General features: G+C 38.9%; 1 protein-coding gene across 2 annotated transcripts in view; it reads left to right on the top strand.

Moving 5' to 3' along the window:
* The window catches only part of LOC122558273 (c-Maf inducing protein), a 213,518-nt gene extending 198,956 nt beyond the window's left edge, over positions 1-14,562 (top strand). For both annotated transcript variants that reach the window (XM_043706667.1, XM_043706666.1), the window contains exons 18-21: positions 5,911-6,057; positions 9,071-9,176; positions 11,030-11,100; positions 13,004-14,562. In XM_043706667.1, the coding sequence (XP_043562602.1) occupies positions 5,911-6,057; positions 9,071-9,176; positions 11,030-11,100; positions 13,004-13,057 (378 nt within the window). In that variant the 3' untranslated portion in view covers positions 13,058-14,562. The remainder of the gene's footprint in view (positions 1-5,910; positions 6,058-9,070; positions 9,177-11,029; positions 11,101-13,003) is intronic.
* The last annotated feature ends 495 nt before the right edge of the window (positions 14,563-15,057 follow it).

Here is a 15,057-nt window from a genome sequence, read left to right as displayed (position 1 = left end):
AATTTTGTATGCCTTGTATATTTCAAACTTAATTCCTAACATAGCAATTTTAGTTCCTTAGAAAAACTTTTCCATAACATTTCTATACAGAGATGTATATTTCAGTAACTTGCATCAGCTTCTAATTTCTTTTGTTGAGACTCTTCTCAGTTTTTAATTAAACAGCCCTAATTTCATTATTCCTTTCGGAACATGAACTTTAAGCCAGTGATGCAAAACATATTCCAAACATACAAAAGAACTCTAATGTGGAAGACAAATTGATTAAAGGGAGTGTTTTATGAATGCTGGTGTGCAATACAAACTTAAAGGCCTGTTACTGTTAATTGCACATCGTCGGTTTTTAATTATATCTGAGGTACTGTACTGATTCTTTTCAAATGAGTAAGGTCTCTGGTTCAAAACTAAGTAGAAACATTATCCATGTTCAAACCAAAACTCTGGTTGCTGGATTGATTTTGGTAAATCTTGTCTCTGAAAATAAAACTTTGTAAATGTATTCAGTCACTTCCTGGCTTTGAGTTGTTACATTTAAATTCATGGATATGACGTAGTAGGAAATCTTTAAGCTGATGAGAGGAAGTTACTCAATTGAACTGAGGCTATTTCCAGAAAAAAGTTCAAAACTGCAAAGGGTTTGAGAAGGAAAAAAGGATTTTTAAAGTGTACAACCGCAGAAAACCTTTTTTGTTTAAAGTAATAAGGAAAAGATGGTTTTATGGAAATACAAATTGATTATGCTCTCTAATCCCAGGTCTAACCTGGAGTTAATGAATGTAATCAACAGTTGGCTTTATTTACCCCTGTTTTTCCACAGTATTTGAATTTTGAAAGAGTTTGAAGTACAGAGCAACAGTAAACATTTGCACACAAGGAATGAATTTTACTAATGCTTGCTTTTCTGCTAAAATAAGTAAAAATAGAAATGTTCCCAATAGGATACTTGAAAAGATTGCTTAACTTTTGATTTAATTTGAATCAGCTGTACTTTGTAGATACTCAGAAACGAGAGATAACCACAACAGTTTCCCTTTTGTTTTGATGCTGCATGTTTTTCACATTTTGAAGTGACTGCAATATACATTAAAAAGCTGTAGCCATGGATGACTTTATTTTATCACAGCAGAGTTGACAGTAGCAAACAAGCACTATGCTGTCAGACAGATCACGCTGACATTGAGGAGAGATGTGCAAGAAGATCTAAATCCTCCTGACCTTCTAAAGGTCATTCATTCGAAAAATGCCCAAGGCATGACTGGTTCCTACAATGACTGCCATGTAAAAGTCATTTGTGTGTTTGTGCCATTAGTCACACAATAAATGAGAGCAATCAATTGGGTAAGCAAAGAGGGGCAAATTGGGAAATAAAATACATATGTAAAATGACATTAAATGTAATCTGCACCACAGATATGAGAATTATAGGCTCCCTGTAAATGGTGCATTTTTCATACGTCTGCACATTTTTTCAATGCCAAAAATGGCTTTGATTGATGTACCAAATGCATTTCAGTCATGGAGATTTGAACACATGCACACAACAATGAACTTGCAATGTGCTTGCAGCCATTATCATTCCAGGAAGTTGTTTAAAAAAAACAGCTGAGTTATCAGCTGACAGTGTTAGGCCAACTGAAGAGGTTGAGGAATGAAAGATCAGGAAAGTGTTTGTCCCCACTCCTCTCCTGAAGGTAGAATATGTGTTGGATTACTCATTTTAGTAATTTACCTCAAATGGTCAACTTTCGTGGGTGAGTGTCAGCAGTGGCTATTAACACATTGTTTCGCTGCAGTGATGATTGCAGCTGAGCCTGGCTATCTTGCTCACTTGATGTTTGCTTGTTAAAAGTGGGGAGCAATCAGAAGCCAAACATCTGACTACTTATTTCCTCCCAGCAATGGTTGTGTATAAATTAGCTGCTGAGAGATCAGAGAGCAGTTGGGGGTGGCGGTCGCTTTGATCGTACTTAATATCCAGTCACAGAATCCCTACTTTCACTGCGTTTCTGATTTAAGTTAAAACATCACACAACATCAGGTTATAGTCCAACAGGTTTATTTGGAAGCACTAGCTTTCGGAGTGCTGCTCCTTCATCAGGTAGCTAGGGAGCTGTGAATCCTGCTTCACAACTACTTGATGAAGGAGCAGCACTCCGAAAGCTAGTGCTTCCAAATAAACCTGTTGGACTATAACCTGATGTTGTGTGATATTTAAGTTTGTCCACCGAAGTCCAACATTGGCACCTCCACATCTCTGATTTAAGTCAGTACAAACTTAATCCACACATTAAATCTAGGATTTTCTCGGTTAAAATATTCAGTGCCACACTGAACCATTTTTAAAGAAGTTAATAATTCAATAGGAGAGATCCCGAGAGAAGGATGATCCCTGTAATTTTATTTACTTACTACAATTTTTAATGATTATGTTTGGTTGGGTCAAAACTTAGCAAATGTGTTTATGGGCATGGACAGAGCAGTTGTGTCAGAATAACATGCATATGGTGAATTCTGAGTAAAACTAATTTATAGTTTATGCTTTTGGATCAAGTTCTGGAAGCTTTTGATGTGGATAGCAACCACTGAAACAGCATACAATGTCATCGGATGGCAATAAATCCTTCTTTAGACTATGTGGTAGGATCATCCTTTGATCCTCTATTAGAGCTCTAGCACATTCAATCTAGAGCTTCTGTCTAAAGCAAAATCCAAGCTGAGCTACAGTTTGAGGATTTAATATCTATCATCTCCCAAAATCTAGCAAGGAGTTTTAAAATTTTGCTGCAGCTAAACAGATGAGCATTTACATGTCCAATAGAGTTCAGTGTGTATCACTGAGATGTTGTTTGCATTTACTTCAATGGGGCCAAATATTCCCCAGATTGAAGCTATCATTTTTCAACTTGTTCCACACTAATTTCTCAAAAGAGATATCAAATAATAAGTGTTTGTAGATTGTCTCAAAATACCTGTCATTTCAATTTTACAATATCTGGAGAGAATATGTTCAATTTTTCATAATTTTAAGGTACACCAACATTTCAAAAAGGTTTTAGGGTTAGAAGAGATGATTGAGATCGGGAGGGGCAAAGCAATGGATGAACTTACAAATAATTTCATAATTTCCACGTTTGTTTCCAAAGAATAATTATATTGAACTCAAAACATTAATTTTATGTCTCTTTCTGCTACCACACCTGATGAGGTTTTCAGCATTTTCTACCTTAATTTGAGAATTTCGAGGAAGTTTTACAATAACAGCAACTTGTATTTATTGAAACACCTTTGGCATAGAGAAATGACCTGAGACACTTCATAGAAACATTGGGACAAAAGTTCACACCAACCCAAATAGAGAGGTAGCAGGACAGATATTCAGGAGTCTTTTAAAGGAAGGAAGAGAGGCTGAGAGATTTTGGTATAAAGTTCCAAAGTATTAGAGCCTTCACTGCTGAAGATAACACCACCAATTGTGGATTAATTAAAATCAGGGATGCTCAGGAAGAGAGAATGAACTATCTCAAAGCATTGAGGGCTTGAAAGATATTATCGAGATAGGGAGCGGTCAACTCATGGTTGATTTGAAAACAAAATGTAGGATTTTAAAGTGGAGATTACAATGCTTAACCAGAAAACAATATAGGTGAGCAAACAGGACTTGATGTGCGTTCAGACATGGATAGCATTATGTTAAGTTTGGATGGAATGAACTTGGAAAAGTGGTAAGGATTATGTTGATGTGGTCAAGTTTAAAGTTAATAAAGGCACGGGGGAGTTTCTAGTCACTTACATGAAGCAAAACCTGAGTCAGATAATGCTATGGACAGTACTAATGAAAAGTTCAACTCATTTTGTAAAAGGAAGAAATATTGTATTATTTAAAATGTATGTTCCTATGAGACATTTAGACCAGTGTTTAGCAGAAAATGAGCACTTGAACACTTATTTTGCTCATAAGATTGTTAATGTTTCTCAGAAAAGAGTGCAGTTGTGTACATTTGGAAAATTATGAATATTGGAATGACCAGTTAAACAATGTTGAATTGGCTCCCCTCTTTTCAACATCCTTGGTCAGCCATAACCAAAGTTTTTAATTCTTTTTACCACATAGCTATTATCACACTTCATTCAAAACTAGCACTTATTGAATTTAAGGAACCAATTGCAAGACAAGCCAATTGAGTGAAAGACAGGAATTCTATTAACTATTAACATTGAACAAAAATAAAATATGATGTCAAACACACACATAAGCACTAAAATAAAGTTTAAAAAGGGAAAAAGTGGCAGGTACAATAGGAAGATAAAAGGATATGCAGTTTAAGCAGTTCTTGGATTTATTGAGTTGTTCTGGTGGAACCTGAGACCTTAGCTGTCTTGTATCCTCAGCAGTAATGAAATTTATGGGACCCTTTTTGTTCTTGGTGCATGGATGTTTCTCTGCTCTGTTGTATCACTGATGCTGGCTTTTGAGATGATAAGAAAGAAACAGGAAGGACTAAAGTTTTCCAGCCCCTGCTATTACCTATCCACTTTCTTTCCTTCCATCTGCTGCTTTGCCAAGCAGCTAACAAAATATCATTTATTGATGTATTTCTGAGTCTAGCTCGATTGTCTCTCCAAGCAGGATTGTTGCAGATAAATAACCCTTTCATGTCTGATGTGTGCACTTTCTCAGACAAGTACAAATTAAAGCAGGAGATACGTGTTACTTAAAGTGTAACTCCAATAGTTGATTTCATTGCCTTACATAAATTATTTTAGTTCAGATGATTCCATTTGTTCAACATTGGTGTACTGGATGCGCCTCAATCAGTGGTCAGCTAATTTCTGCTGCCATTGCAGGGCTACCCCTGTTTCTTTTTAAAGTACAACAGTCCAGGTATTAAAATCAGATGATAGAAAATGCAAAGCTTGCTTCCTACCTGAGAGTTTGATTTAAGTATAAATCAGGCACTATTAGGCTGGAATTGATTCTGCAAACACTGTCTGACTATAAGCACAGGTACCTCAAAGGAGGTATTCCGAGGTGTCAGTTTTGGTAGAGCTCTTATCTCTAATGTCAGGTTTTAGGAATGAGCCCCAGTGCAAAGATTAGAGCCATAATCTAAATTGTGCGTACCGAAGGAATCAGAGATCTTTCAAGTGATACACAAAGTCAAGGTTCCCTTGCTGTTGCAGGTGGGCACAAAACCCTGTAGCACTATTCCTAAAACAGTAAGAAAATTTTCCTCGTGTCCTGACCAATAGTTACCTCTTAAACAACACCACTAAAGCAAATAATCTGGATGTTTGTCTCGTGGCTGTTTGTGGGACCTTGTCGTTTCCACATGGGCTGCTACATATACTTTCAGAGGTGACTGCACTTGAAAAGAAAATATATTTGATTGGCTGTAATTGGGGTGTCCCGATGTGGTGAAAGATGGTAGATAGGTACAAGTCTCTTCCATTCTCTCTTATACACATTTCCAGAGCACTTGTGTAAATCTTGCATGAAAACTCTTCGAGAAAAAGATGAACTTGGACAATAATTTGAAACATTATTTCTCATTCACAACCATTCATCCAGCTATGATTTGGTGCCATTCCTTGTCCTGAATACCAATAGAGGCGCTGAAAACACTCACTAAGAGTCATTAGTCTGTGACTTTAATCACAGAATAAACTGCTGCACAGGTTAGCCCTGCTTTACAAGGCTCTTATCTCTGTGTTTTGTGAAAATCTGCAGGAGCCAGTCACTGAGTAACTTATTTCAACTCAAGACCCAAGCAAAAACCGAGATTACTTACACTGAGAGTAACTTTTAAAATCTAGTTAGGCATGACACAAAATATATGCGGAGGTTAACTTTTATTACTTACTGCAATGGCCATACATTTCAATTCTTCTCTGCGAATTTGTTATTTCCAGGATGCAGACCTCGCCAGACTTCTCAGCTCAGGATCTTTTGGAAATCTGGAAAATCTAAGTCTGGCCTTCACCAATGTAACGAGTGCCTGTGCAGAACAACTAATCAAACTGCCATCTCTTAAACAGTTAAACCTGTGGTCTACCCAGGTGAGGAGCTTGTATTTCTCATATTTATTTATCTGCCGTTATAGCCATGTTACAGAGAATCAAATGATCCATTAATTGTTCCTCACCATAGGATGCACCCGGTAATATAACAAGTGTATTGCTTGCTTTTCATCTTTTTTTAATTTCTTTTTTAATTACTTACAGTGTGGAAACAGGCCCAACAAGTCCACACCGACCCGCAACCCACCCAGACCCATTCCCCTACCCCTAACACTACGGGCAATTTAGCATGGCCAATTCACCTAATCTGCACATTTTTGGACTGTGGGAGGAAACCGGAGCACCCATAGGAAACCCACGCAGACACTGGGAGAATGTGCAAATTCCACACAGTCAGTCACCTGAGGCGGGAACTGAACCCGGGTCTCTGGCGCTGTGAGGCAGCAGTGCTAACCACTGTGCCACCCATCTCTGCTTTTGATGTTCAGCATTAATTAAAGCTGGAGGCAGACTTTGAGGCAGCCGCAGAATGCCCAGTTGAGGAGCAACTATTTCACAGTTGTGTCCCAGCTAGAAAGGTTATGCATTAGATTAGATTCCCTACAATGTGGAAACAGGCCCTTTGACCCAACAAGCCCACACCGACCCTCTGAAGAATAACCCACCCAGATCCATTTCCCTCTGACAAATGCACCTAATACTATGGGCAATTTAGCATGGCCAATTTACCTGACCTGCACATTTTGGACTGTGGGAGGAAACCAGAGCACCCAAAGGAAACCCACACAGACACAGGGAGAATGTGCAAATTCCCACAAACAGTCCTCCAAGGCTGGGATCGACCCCAGGCCCCCGGTGCTGTGAGGCAGCAGTCGATGCTGCGACAATGAATGAATTTAAGAAGAGAGAGACAGATATTTGATTAGTAATAGGTTATGGGGAGTGGGCAGGAAGCCCTGATAAGATCACAACCAAAGATCCCTCCGAACCCGGTTATATTCCCTTCTACCCTCTTCCATCAGACAAAAAAGCCAGCAGAGTCATTTAAGCTGATAGTTGTGTAGCTGGGGGAGAGGGAAACACATTCTGCATCTGAAATTGCATTTACTGTTCTAGCTGGGGCTGAACTACTGTTTTATGTCAATTTTGAATAACTTCCTGGGTTTGTACTGATATGCCTTTTTTCATAATACCCATGACCATGTTACCACTTGTTTCGTCAACCTGTTCCACCCCAGAGTACAGGACACCACTAATCATTGATCTCCAGTCAGAATACTTTCCACCCACTACCACTTGCTGTCTTCTGTTGACCAGCCAATTTTGTATCCAGATAACCAAATTTCCCTGTATCCCATACCTTCTAACTTTCTGAATGAGCCTACTGTGGGCAACCTTATCAAATGCTTTGCTGAAATCCATATACACCATATCCACTGCTCAACTCTGTCAACTTGTCTCATCATATTCTCAACAAACTCAATGAGGCTTGTGAGGCATGACCTGCCCCTCACAAAGCCATGCTGACTATCTTTAATCAAACTAAATTTTTTAAAATAGTCATAAATCCTATCTCTCAGAATCCTTTTCAGTAGCTTGCTTACGACAGGCTGTTCTGTAATTCCCAGGAATCTCCCTATTCCCTTTCTTGAACAGAGGAACAACATTCACTCCCTCCAATCATCTGATACTACTCCCGTGGAGAGTGAGGATGCAAAGATCATTGCCAGAGGCACAGCAACTTCATTCCTCCCTCCCTGGAGTAACCTTGGATATATCTGGTCTGGTCCTGGGGACTTATCTATCTTGATGCTTCCCAGAATTTCCAGTCCATCCACTTTCTTAATATCAATCTGTTCAAGGCTATGGTGTTCTCACTGTCAACAAAGTCCCTCTCTCGAGTGAACACTGAAGCAAAAAACTCATTTAGGTGACCTTCCAACACTTTGGGCTGCAATGTACAAGTCTCAGTGTCTACCACTGGAGTGAAGAATGAAGAAATTGTGTTTACACTGCCTTACATCATAATATGAATTTGTAATGGATACCCTTATCCCATACAACCATGTATATAAGGATGAAGTGAATGCTATAAACAGTTGATGAGGAGAGGTAAAAGAAGCATCCTATGAAAATGCTGAAGTGAAAGAAACAGCCCTGGTTTCCAACACTTAAAAGATTTTTTACGAACAAAAGATCCAAACAAAATGCAATAATCTTGTTCAAAAATAGCAATGATGACCTTCATGCTCCGGCCTGTGGAAATGATCAGACAGGCAAACAAAGCGTTTAACTTTAAAGCAGAAGGGCATTAACTTTTGTTCATTTAACATTAAATACTGCGCATCTGCACTTTTGGCATATGCTGGGAACGCTTATTGCAGAACTTTGCATTCTGTAGTTTTCTGTTCATTAAAAATCACTGGGTGGAAGATTATGGGAAAGGGATGAACAGTTTTGCAATATGTGCTCACAGCCTGTGACAATTCTCACTCCATAATTTTTAAAATTGTGCTCGCCAAAGCTCCAACACAATTAAATTGTCCAGTACTAGACAGTGTTCAGGTGCCAGCTGCCACTAAGTTTTTAAATTGAACATAAGCATACCAATCACTAACCGGGACTCCAAGGAATACTAAACCCATGCGTTATTAAGGTGAAACATCCAAAATGCAAGATCTATAGCAAGCCACATTCTCTTACTCACTGTGAAAACATAACAATCTGCCTCTCAATCAGTCGGAGACAAATATTTTTATGGGGGAAAAGTTATACGATGTAAATTGTTAGACATATTGTGTTTCACACACATAATATGTTCTGCCTGGCAGAGACATGTCACAACTCAGACCTATTTTTGAAGTGTGTTGGAGAAAAAGTTTAATATCACTGCAACAAAGTAAATTTTAAAATGGCTGTAGACTCAAATAACTGTGAAGAGGAAGAAATCTATGTTAATGGAAATTCTGAAGAAGTTAAGTGAATCAGCAGTTTGATGTGGTCAGGCTGTTACAATCTGGTTTTATTAACTGAATTTGTGTCTTCTTTACAGTTTGGTGATGCAGGGTTGCGGGTTCTTTCAGAACACCTCACGTCGCTGCAAGTTCTGAACCTTTGTGAGACACCAGTCACAGATGCAGGCCTCCTGGCACTTAGCTGTAAGTCGAAGACAATTCTCAATCCTATGGGATTGGAAAACCAATGTTTGTTAAACCGCTCCATTGACAGGTTTCAAACTGAACCAAGAGCAAAAGCTCATGCACCCAGGCAATATAAACATGCAAAGGTACAAAAAGTGTGGTTGCATCATTCCATGACACTGGGAACACTAGTTAATCTTGCACTAGTAGAAAAGAATTAGCAAATTATGTTTATTAAGAAATTGAGCAGTGATCACTTGCAAGTGGTGCAGAAAACATCCCAACGGTCTATTTGAACAGACAGTTCAATACTGTGGGGTCTGATTACCTATAACAAAACCATTGCAGAACATCACAATATCACTTTGCTTGGTAGCTGCAGGCTCCTTGATTACATTGTGCTTATTAAATATTTACCATATGAAACAAGGGTAGCATGATTGGGAGAACCAGGTTGACTTCCAATCTGTAACTCTTAAAAGTTCTCCCATCATTGGGATTTTCCTTATGTCATATCTGTCTCACTTATAAATTGTTAGCAATTGATGCCATGATCCATTGACAATACCATTATCGTTGCATTAAACACCAGGATGCTAAAAGCTGAACAAAATTGATTTCAGTCCTTTTCTCTAACAATCCCTGTTCTTTCATTTTGACAAGTTAACCCTATTTTCATCCATTTTGCACAGGCAAACCTATTTATGTTTTACTTTCAAAGAAAAAGGTTTGAGAGGAGCAAGGACTTTCTCTCTGTTATAATTGTAGACAATATGCCATAGTTGGTTTTCGGCTTTCTTCATTCACACTGCTTTGGATCATATCCAGCACCACACTGTTGGAAAGCTTGGTTTTTACTGCCTGACCTCTCAACTACCGAAGCATACAGGCGGATTTTACTATGGCCTCTGCAGACTTGAGAAGGTCAGATTCAGGGTCAAATGCTGGATCTCGAGCCTATATTTGCTGTCGCTGTGTCCCTCTGACACAGCTTTCCTGGAGGCAGTCACCTATTTAGTATCCTCAGGCGAGATGCCGATAGTCCAGTCAGTGACCAGGCAGTTTTGGAAAGCTCTGTGTACACAGAGTCCCGAAGGCATGTCTTTCTATTCAACATGACAAAGCCATTAGGTCCTTCGGAACAGACAGAAAACCCTGCTAATGGATCATTTTGGCAGCACCCCTCCCCCCACACACCTTTCCCCTCAAACCTCTCCTGATCAAAACCTTAACTATCTCCAGTAGTTGGAGTTTCCTGAAGAAGGGCTCATGCCCAAAATGTCGATTCTCGTGCTCCTTGGATGCTGCCTGACCTGCTGCGCTTTTCCAGCAACACATTTTCAGCTCCTATCTCCAGTAGTTCCTCACTTCCGTGGAGCAGACAGAGCCACCTCATTTGCCCGTGGGAGAGTTCCTGGTGGAAGACATGTGGAGAAGCCATTCTGAGCTGGCATTGCCTTCCCTACCCCACCCCATCCATGCATTCCCCACACGAGATTGACTTACTCATAGGTACTCTCTCAGACTCCTCAGAGTCTGTTTTCAAAGCAGCTTTGACTAAGGGTCAGAGACCAATCTTGCTCCTCTGTGGAGGTGTAACTTGGTGAAGACAAAGCAAATTGGAGCTCCTTTGCTCTGATGTAATAATGCCTGAGAGAAAGAGGAAAGACGATCCTTGGTGTAAAACTAAATTGGTGACGGTGGAAAAGGCTTCAAAAACTCTAGCATTGTTTGTTTGGGAAGAGGTTTCACGATCGGAAAGCTTCTTGAAAACACATTGACGTCAATAATTCAATCTACGGGCCTGCAGCTTAAAATTTGTGATTTGTTGTTGAGAATTCTGATGAAAATATGTATATTTTATCTTTTAGCCATGAGAAGTCTGTGCAGCTTGAATATGAACAGCACCAAACTGTCAGCTGATACATATGAAGATCTGAAGGTAAATGTCCTGTTCAAAACAGCACCTTCAATTTGTTTTATGATTATTACGAACTTAGCAACTGGGAAACAGAATATATAGGATTATAATTGGCACCTTTCCCCGCACTGGTAGATAATTCTCAATGAGTGTCAGGGAGGGAATTGAGTTTATTGTCCAAAGATGGGAAATGTGAAATCAATGGGCCATAATTTGCTGTTAAAGGCCATGTTAAAGAATCATGCTGCTAATTAGACTTACCTTTGCACATTCAGGCTCTTTAATTTATTCTGTGGTAGGCCACTTTTAGAATACTGTGTTCAATTCTGGTTGGCCTGCTTTAGGAAAGATGTTGTTAAACTTAAGAGTTCAGAAAAGATTTATGAGAATGTTGCCAGGATTGGAGGGTTTAGATCTCGGGAGAGACTGAATAGGCTGGGGCTATTTTCCCCAGAGCGCCAGAGGCTGAGGGGTGACCTTCTAGAAGTTTATAAAGTCATGACAGGGATGGATAAAGTGAATAGTCAAGGTCTTTTTCCTGGGGAAGAGGGCATAGGTTTAAGGTGATAAGGGAAAGATTTAAAAGGCACCTAAGGGGCAATGTTTTCACACAGAGCGTAATGTGTATATGGAATGAGCTGCCAGAGGAATTGGTGGAGGAGGCTATAGTTATAACATTTAAAAGGCATCTAGTTGGGTACATGAATAGGAAGGGTTAGAGAGATGTGGACCAAATGCGAGCAAATGGGACTAGATCAGTTTAGGATGTCTGGTTTTAATAGACGAGTTGAACAAAAGGATCTGTTTCTGTGCCATGACTCTGTGACTCTATAAGTCATTTAAAGTATCACAAACCTCATCACAGTGATCAGGATGGAGTATATGATCTTGAATGGCCAAATTATTCAACTGAGTCATGTGGTCTCCAAATTATAGATTTTTTTTTAAGAAATGGATGATATTGTCTTTCACCTTATCGCATTGAACTCCTGTTTGGACACACTCATAAATCTCAACTGAAACTGATGGATTTTTGTTAGGCAAGGGTGTTGAGAGTTAATGAATCAAGGTAGTAGACAGTGTTTAGATACAGATCAATCATGAATGGTTCAAATGGCTGAATGGCCACCTCCTGTCCCTGTGTTCCATAACACCAGGCCGGAGTACCAAACAGAATATTTGCATTAAGATTTGTAAAAACAACAATTTAAACAAAAAATGGCCAGTTTTTTTTGACTATCTTTAAGGGGGTGGTGGTGATCTGCCTTCTTGATTTCCTGCAGTCCATTTAAAGTAGATAGATTGACAATATCATTAAAGAGGGAGTACCAGGATTTTGACCCAGCATCACTGAAGGAACAACAATATATTTCCAAGTCAGATTGGTGTATTGATCATTGGATTGTTCCAAAAAGACCTTGGTGAATTTCTTCAGTGCATCTTGGCTGCTGCTCCTGAGCATCAGTAGTGGAAGGGGTGAATGTCTGTGCAGGTAGTGCCAAGTAAATGGACTGCTTTGTCCTGGATGGTATCAAGCTTCTTGGGTGTTGTTGGAGCTGTGCCATCTAGCTATTCCATCACACTTCTGACTTGTGCTTTGTAGATGGTGGACAGGCTTTGGGGAGTCAGAAAGTGAGTTACTCACTGCAAGGTTCCCAGCTTCTGACCTGTTTTTCCAGTCGCAGTATCTGTGTTTAGTCCATTCAGTTTCAGTTCCTCTCATTTAGTATTTCAATTCCAATATCTACTGCTAAGTTATCCATGCCACTTTGGGACATATGTTTCTGTGAAATATACCATAGTAACACAAGTTAGTGATGACCAAGTCCCTATTATATATATAGAAACCTGTTTCTAGTTGGAGAGATGTATTCCATAACATGAAATCAAACACTAACTGTTTTTTTATTTCAAAATCAAATAGGCAAAGCTGCCAAACCTCAAAGAAGTGGATGTCCGTTACACGGAAGCCTGGTGAATTCCTTGTTTGATGGTCAGTGATAAATCATTCTTTTGTAGAAGAATCAGAAAAAGAAACTTTTTTCCAGCATTTTTACCTTGGGCCAGGGATTGCGGAGATCGCCAGCTCGGATTCTTTCACCAGAGGCCTGTACACTGCTGGGCTCATTATGGACCCTGCTTCATTCTTAATGCTTTTTGATTTCTGAAGATGAAAAAAAAATGTGTAGCAACAATCCAGCTACAAAAGGAAACTCCCTGCTCATTAATTGCCTTTGTGTTCATGCTGTGTGTAAAAAGATATCTTTTTCTCTTGTTCACTTCATCTACTTGAACGGACCAATGTCAAACTGATTTGGAAGTTCTCTGGCTGAAGATATCAATTATTCGATGGATACATTACCTTTGCCATCCCAAATCCTTGCAGTGACATGCAAAGTGATTTTGTTTTTTGTACATAAGTTTTACATCACACACATATTTAAAAATTGTTCACATAGCAGGTCTGGGACCTGATTCTTATTTATGGATTGTAATTCTTTTACCTGTTTTTGCATATAGTACTGTATAAACTAGTTATTTTAGCTGTCTAGTAGCCTGGAAGCTCTCCTTTAAGTGATTTTATGTTGCCTTTATGAACTTCTTTTGTCTGTCCTGTTGGATCACTGCGACTTTTACAAGATACAGAAAACAACAAAACAGCTGGGTTTTCTGCTTCACCTCTGACCAAGAGACTGAAACTTTGAAAGAAATTAAGAGGCGAACTTTTATTTACAAAGACCAAATTGCCAATCTTTTTCTGAAGTCGTGGTGAGGTTCCACCAAAGTTAACTGAGTCCAAACGTTTTAAAAGAAACATCACTTTATATCTTTGTTTTTTTCTTAAATGTTTTGCCTAATTTAAATTTGCTTTCCTCCCTCTTTACCGAATTTGTGCATAGTTCCAACATGCATGTGTGATTTGCATGGTCCTAGTAGCAATCCTCTTGTCAAACCCTGTAGCTTGACTTACTTTGTGATAGCAACCACTATGAGTGTTCCATAAGGTAATGGAACACCTTGATTATTTTCTGTTCTGTTGCCTTTATTTCATATGAGCCTTTGTTGTATAGAGCAAAGTTATCTTTGTCATTTTTAGCATGGTTGCTGCATTGCAAAATTTACAGCATCTCAGAAAAAAAACAAAAAAAAAAATTGTAACATGTACTTTTCATTTTGTTTTGTATGCAACTTATCCAGGAATGGAGGCCAGGCTTCTTTGTTTTATACCTTGTAGGTTTTTTTTCACTTTCCCTTTTGTTTTGAACTGGTTAAGTCTTAATCAGATTAGTGTGCCAGAGTTCTGCATCGAGTCTCAAACTGCATGATGATGCAGACGTGGAAAATAAAATTGAAAAAAAATGCAGCCGTTGTTTATCATCAGCACTGTTGCTTTTATCAGATGGTTTACTACTGTTCTGTAGCTGTTGTACAAAGAGATGTGAAATAATTTCAGGCAAATAAACAGTAAGTGAATATCTTTCACTTGTGTAGTTGGTTTCGTTTAATCTGTACTCATGAATCCAGGCCAAGTGAATGGTAAATGAAGACAATAGACTTCCCATATACAGTACTTACCGCTGCATGGCTTCATTGTTCCATCGTTAATTTTTGTTTGAGGTAAGCATAGAGCCAATAAGAACATAGCAAGTTTTCACGAACAGCAATGACCTAGATGAACAAAAATTATATTTTGTTTTGTGGCATTGATTGACAGGTAAGTGTCGGCTAACAATACCAGAGGACGTCTCTCCAATGGGTAGTATAGTGGAATCTTTAAGCCCATCCAAGTCAGCAGACTGAAACTTGGTTTAACATCTCATCCAAAAATTTTGCATTGTTATCCACTACTCCATCAATACAAAAATCAACACAGGTTAGCAATGACATAAAGTCTCAGTTTTTACCCTATTGAGTTCATTTCAAATATTTATTTTAATGGATGTCTTTGGACATGAGCATGCTTGGAATTTCAAATTG

Source organism: Chiloscyllium plagiosum, chromosome 17, assembly GCF_004010195.1.
Source record: "Chiloscyllium plagiosum isolate BGI_BamShark_2017 chromosome 17, ASM401019v2, whole genome shotgun sequence".
NCBI lineage: Eukaryota > Metazoa > Chordata > Chondrichthyes > Orectolobiformes > Hemiscylliidae > Chiloscyllium > Chiloscyllium plagiosum.
Note: the sequence above shows the minus strand (reverse complement) of the source record. Positions and strands in the feature narration are given on the sequence as shown.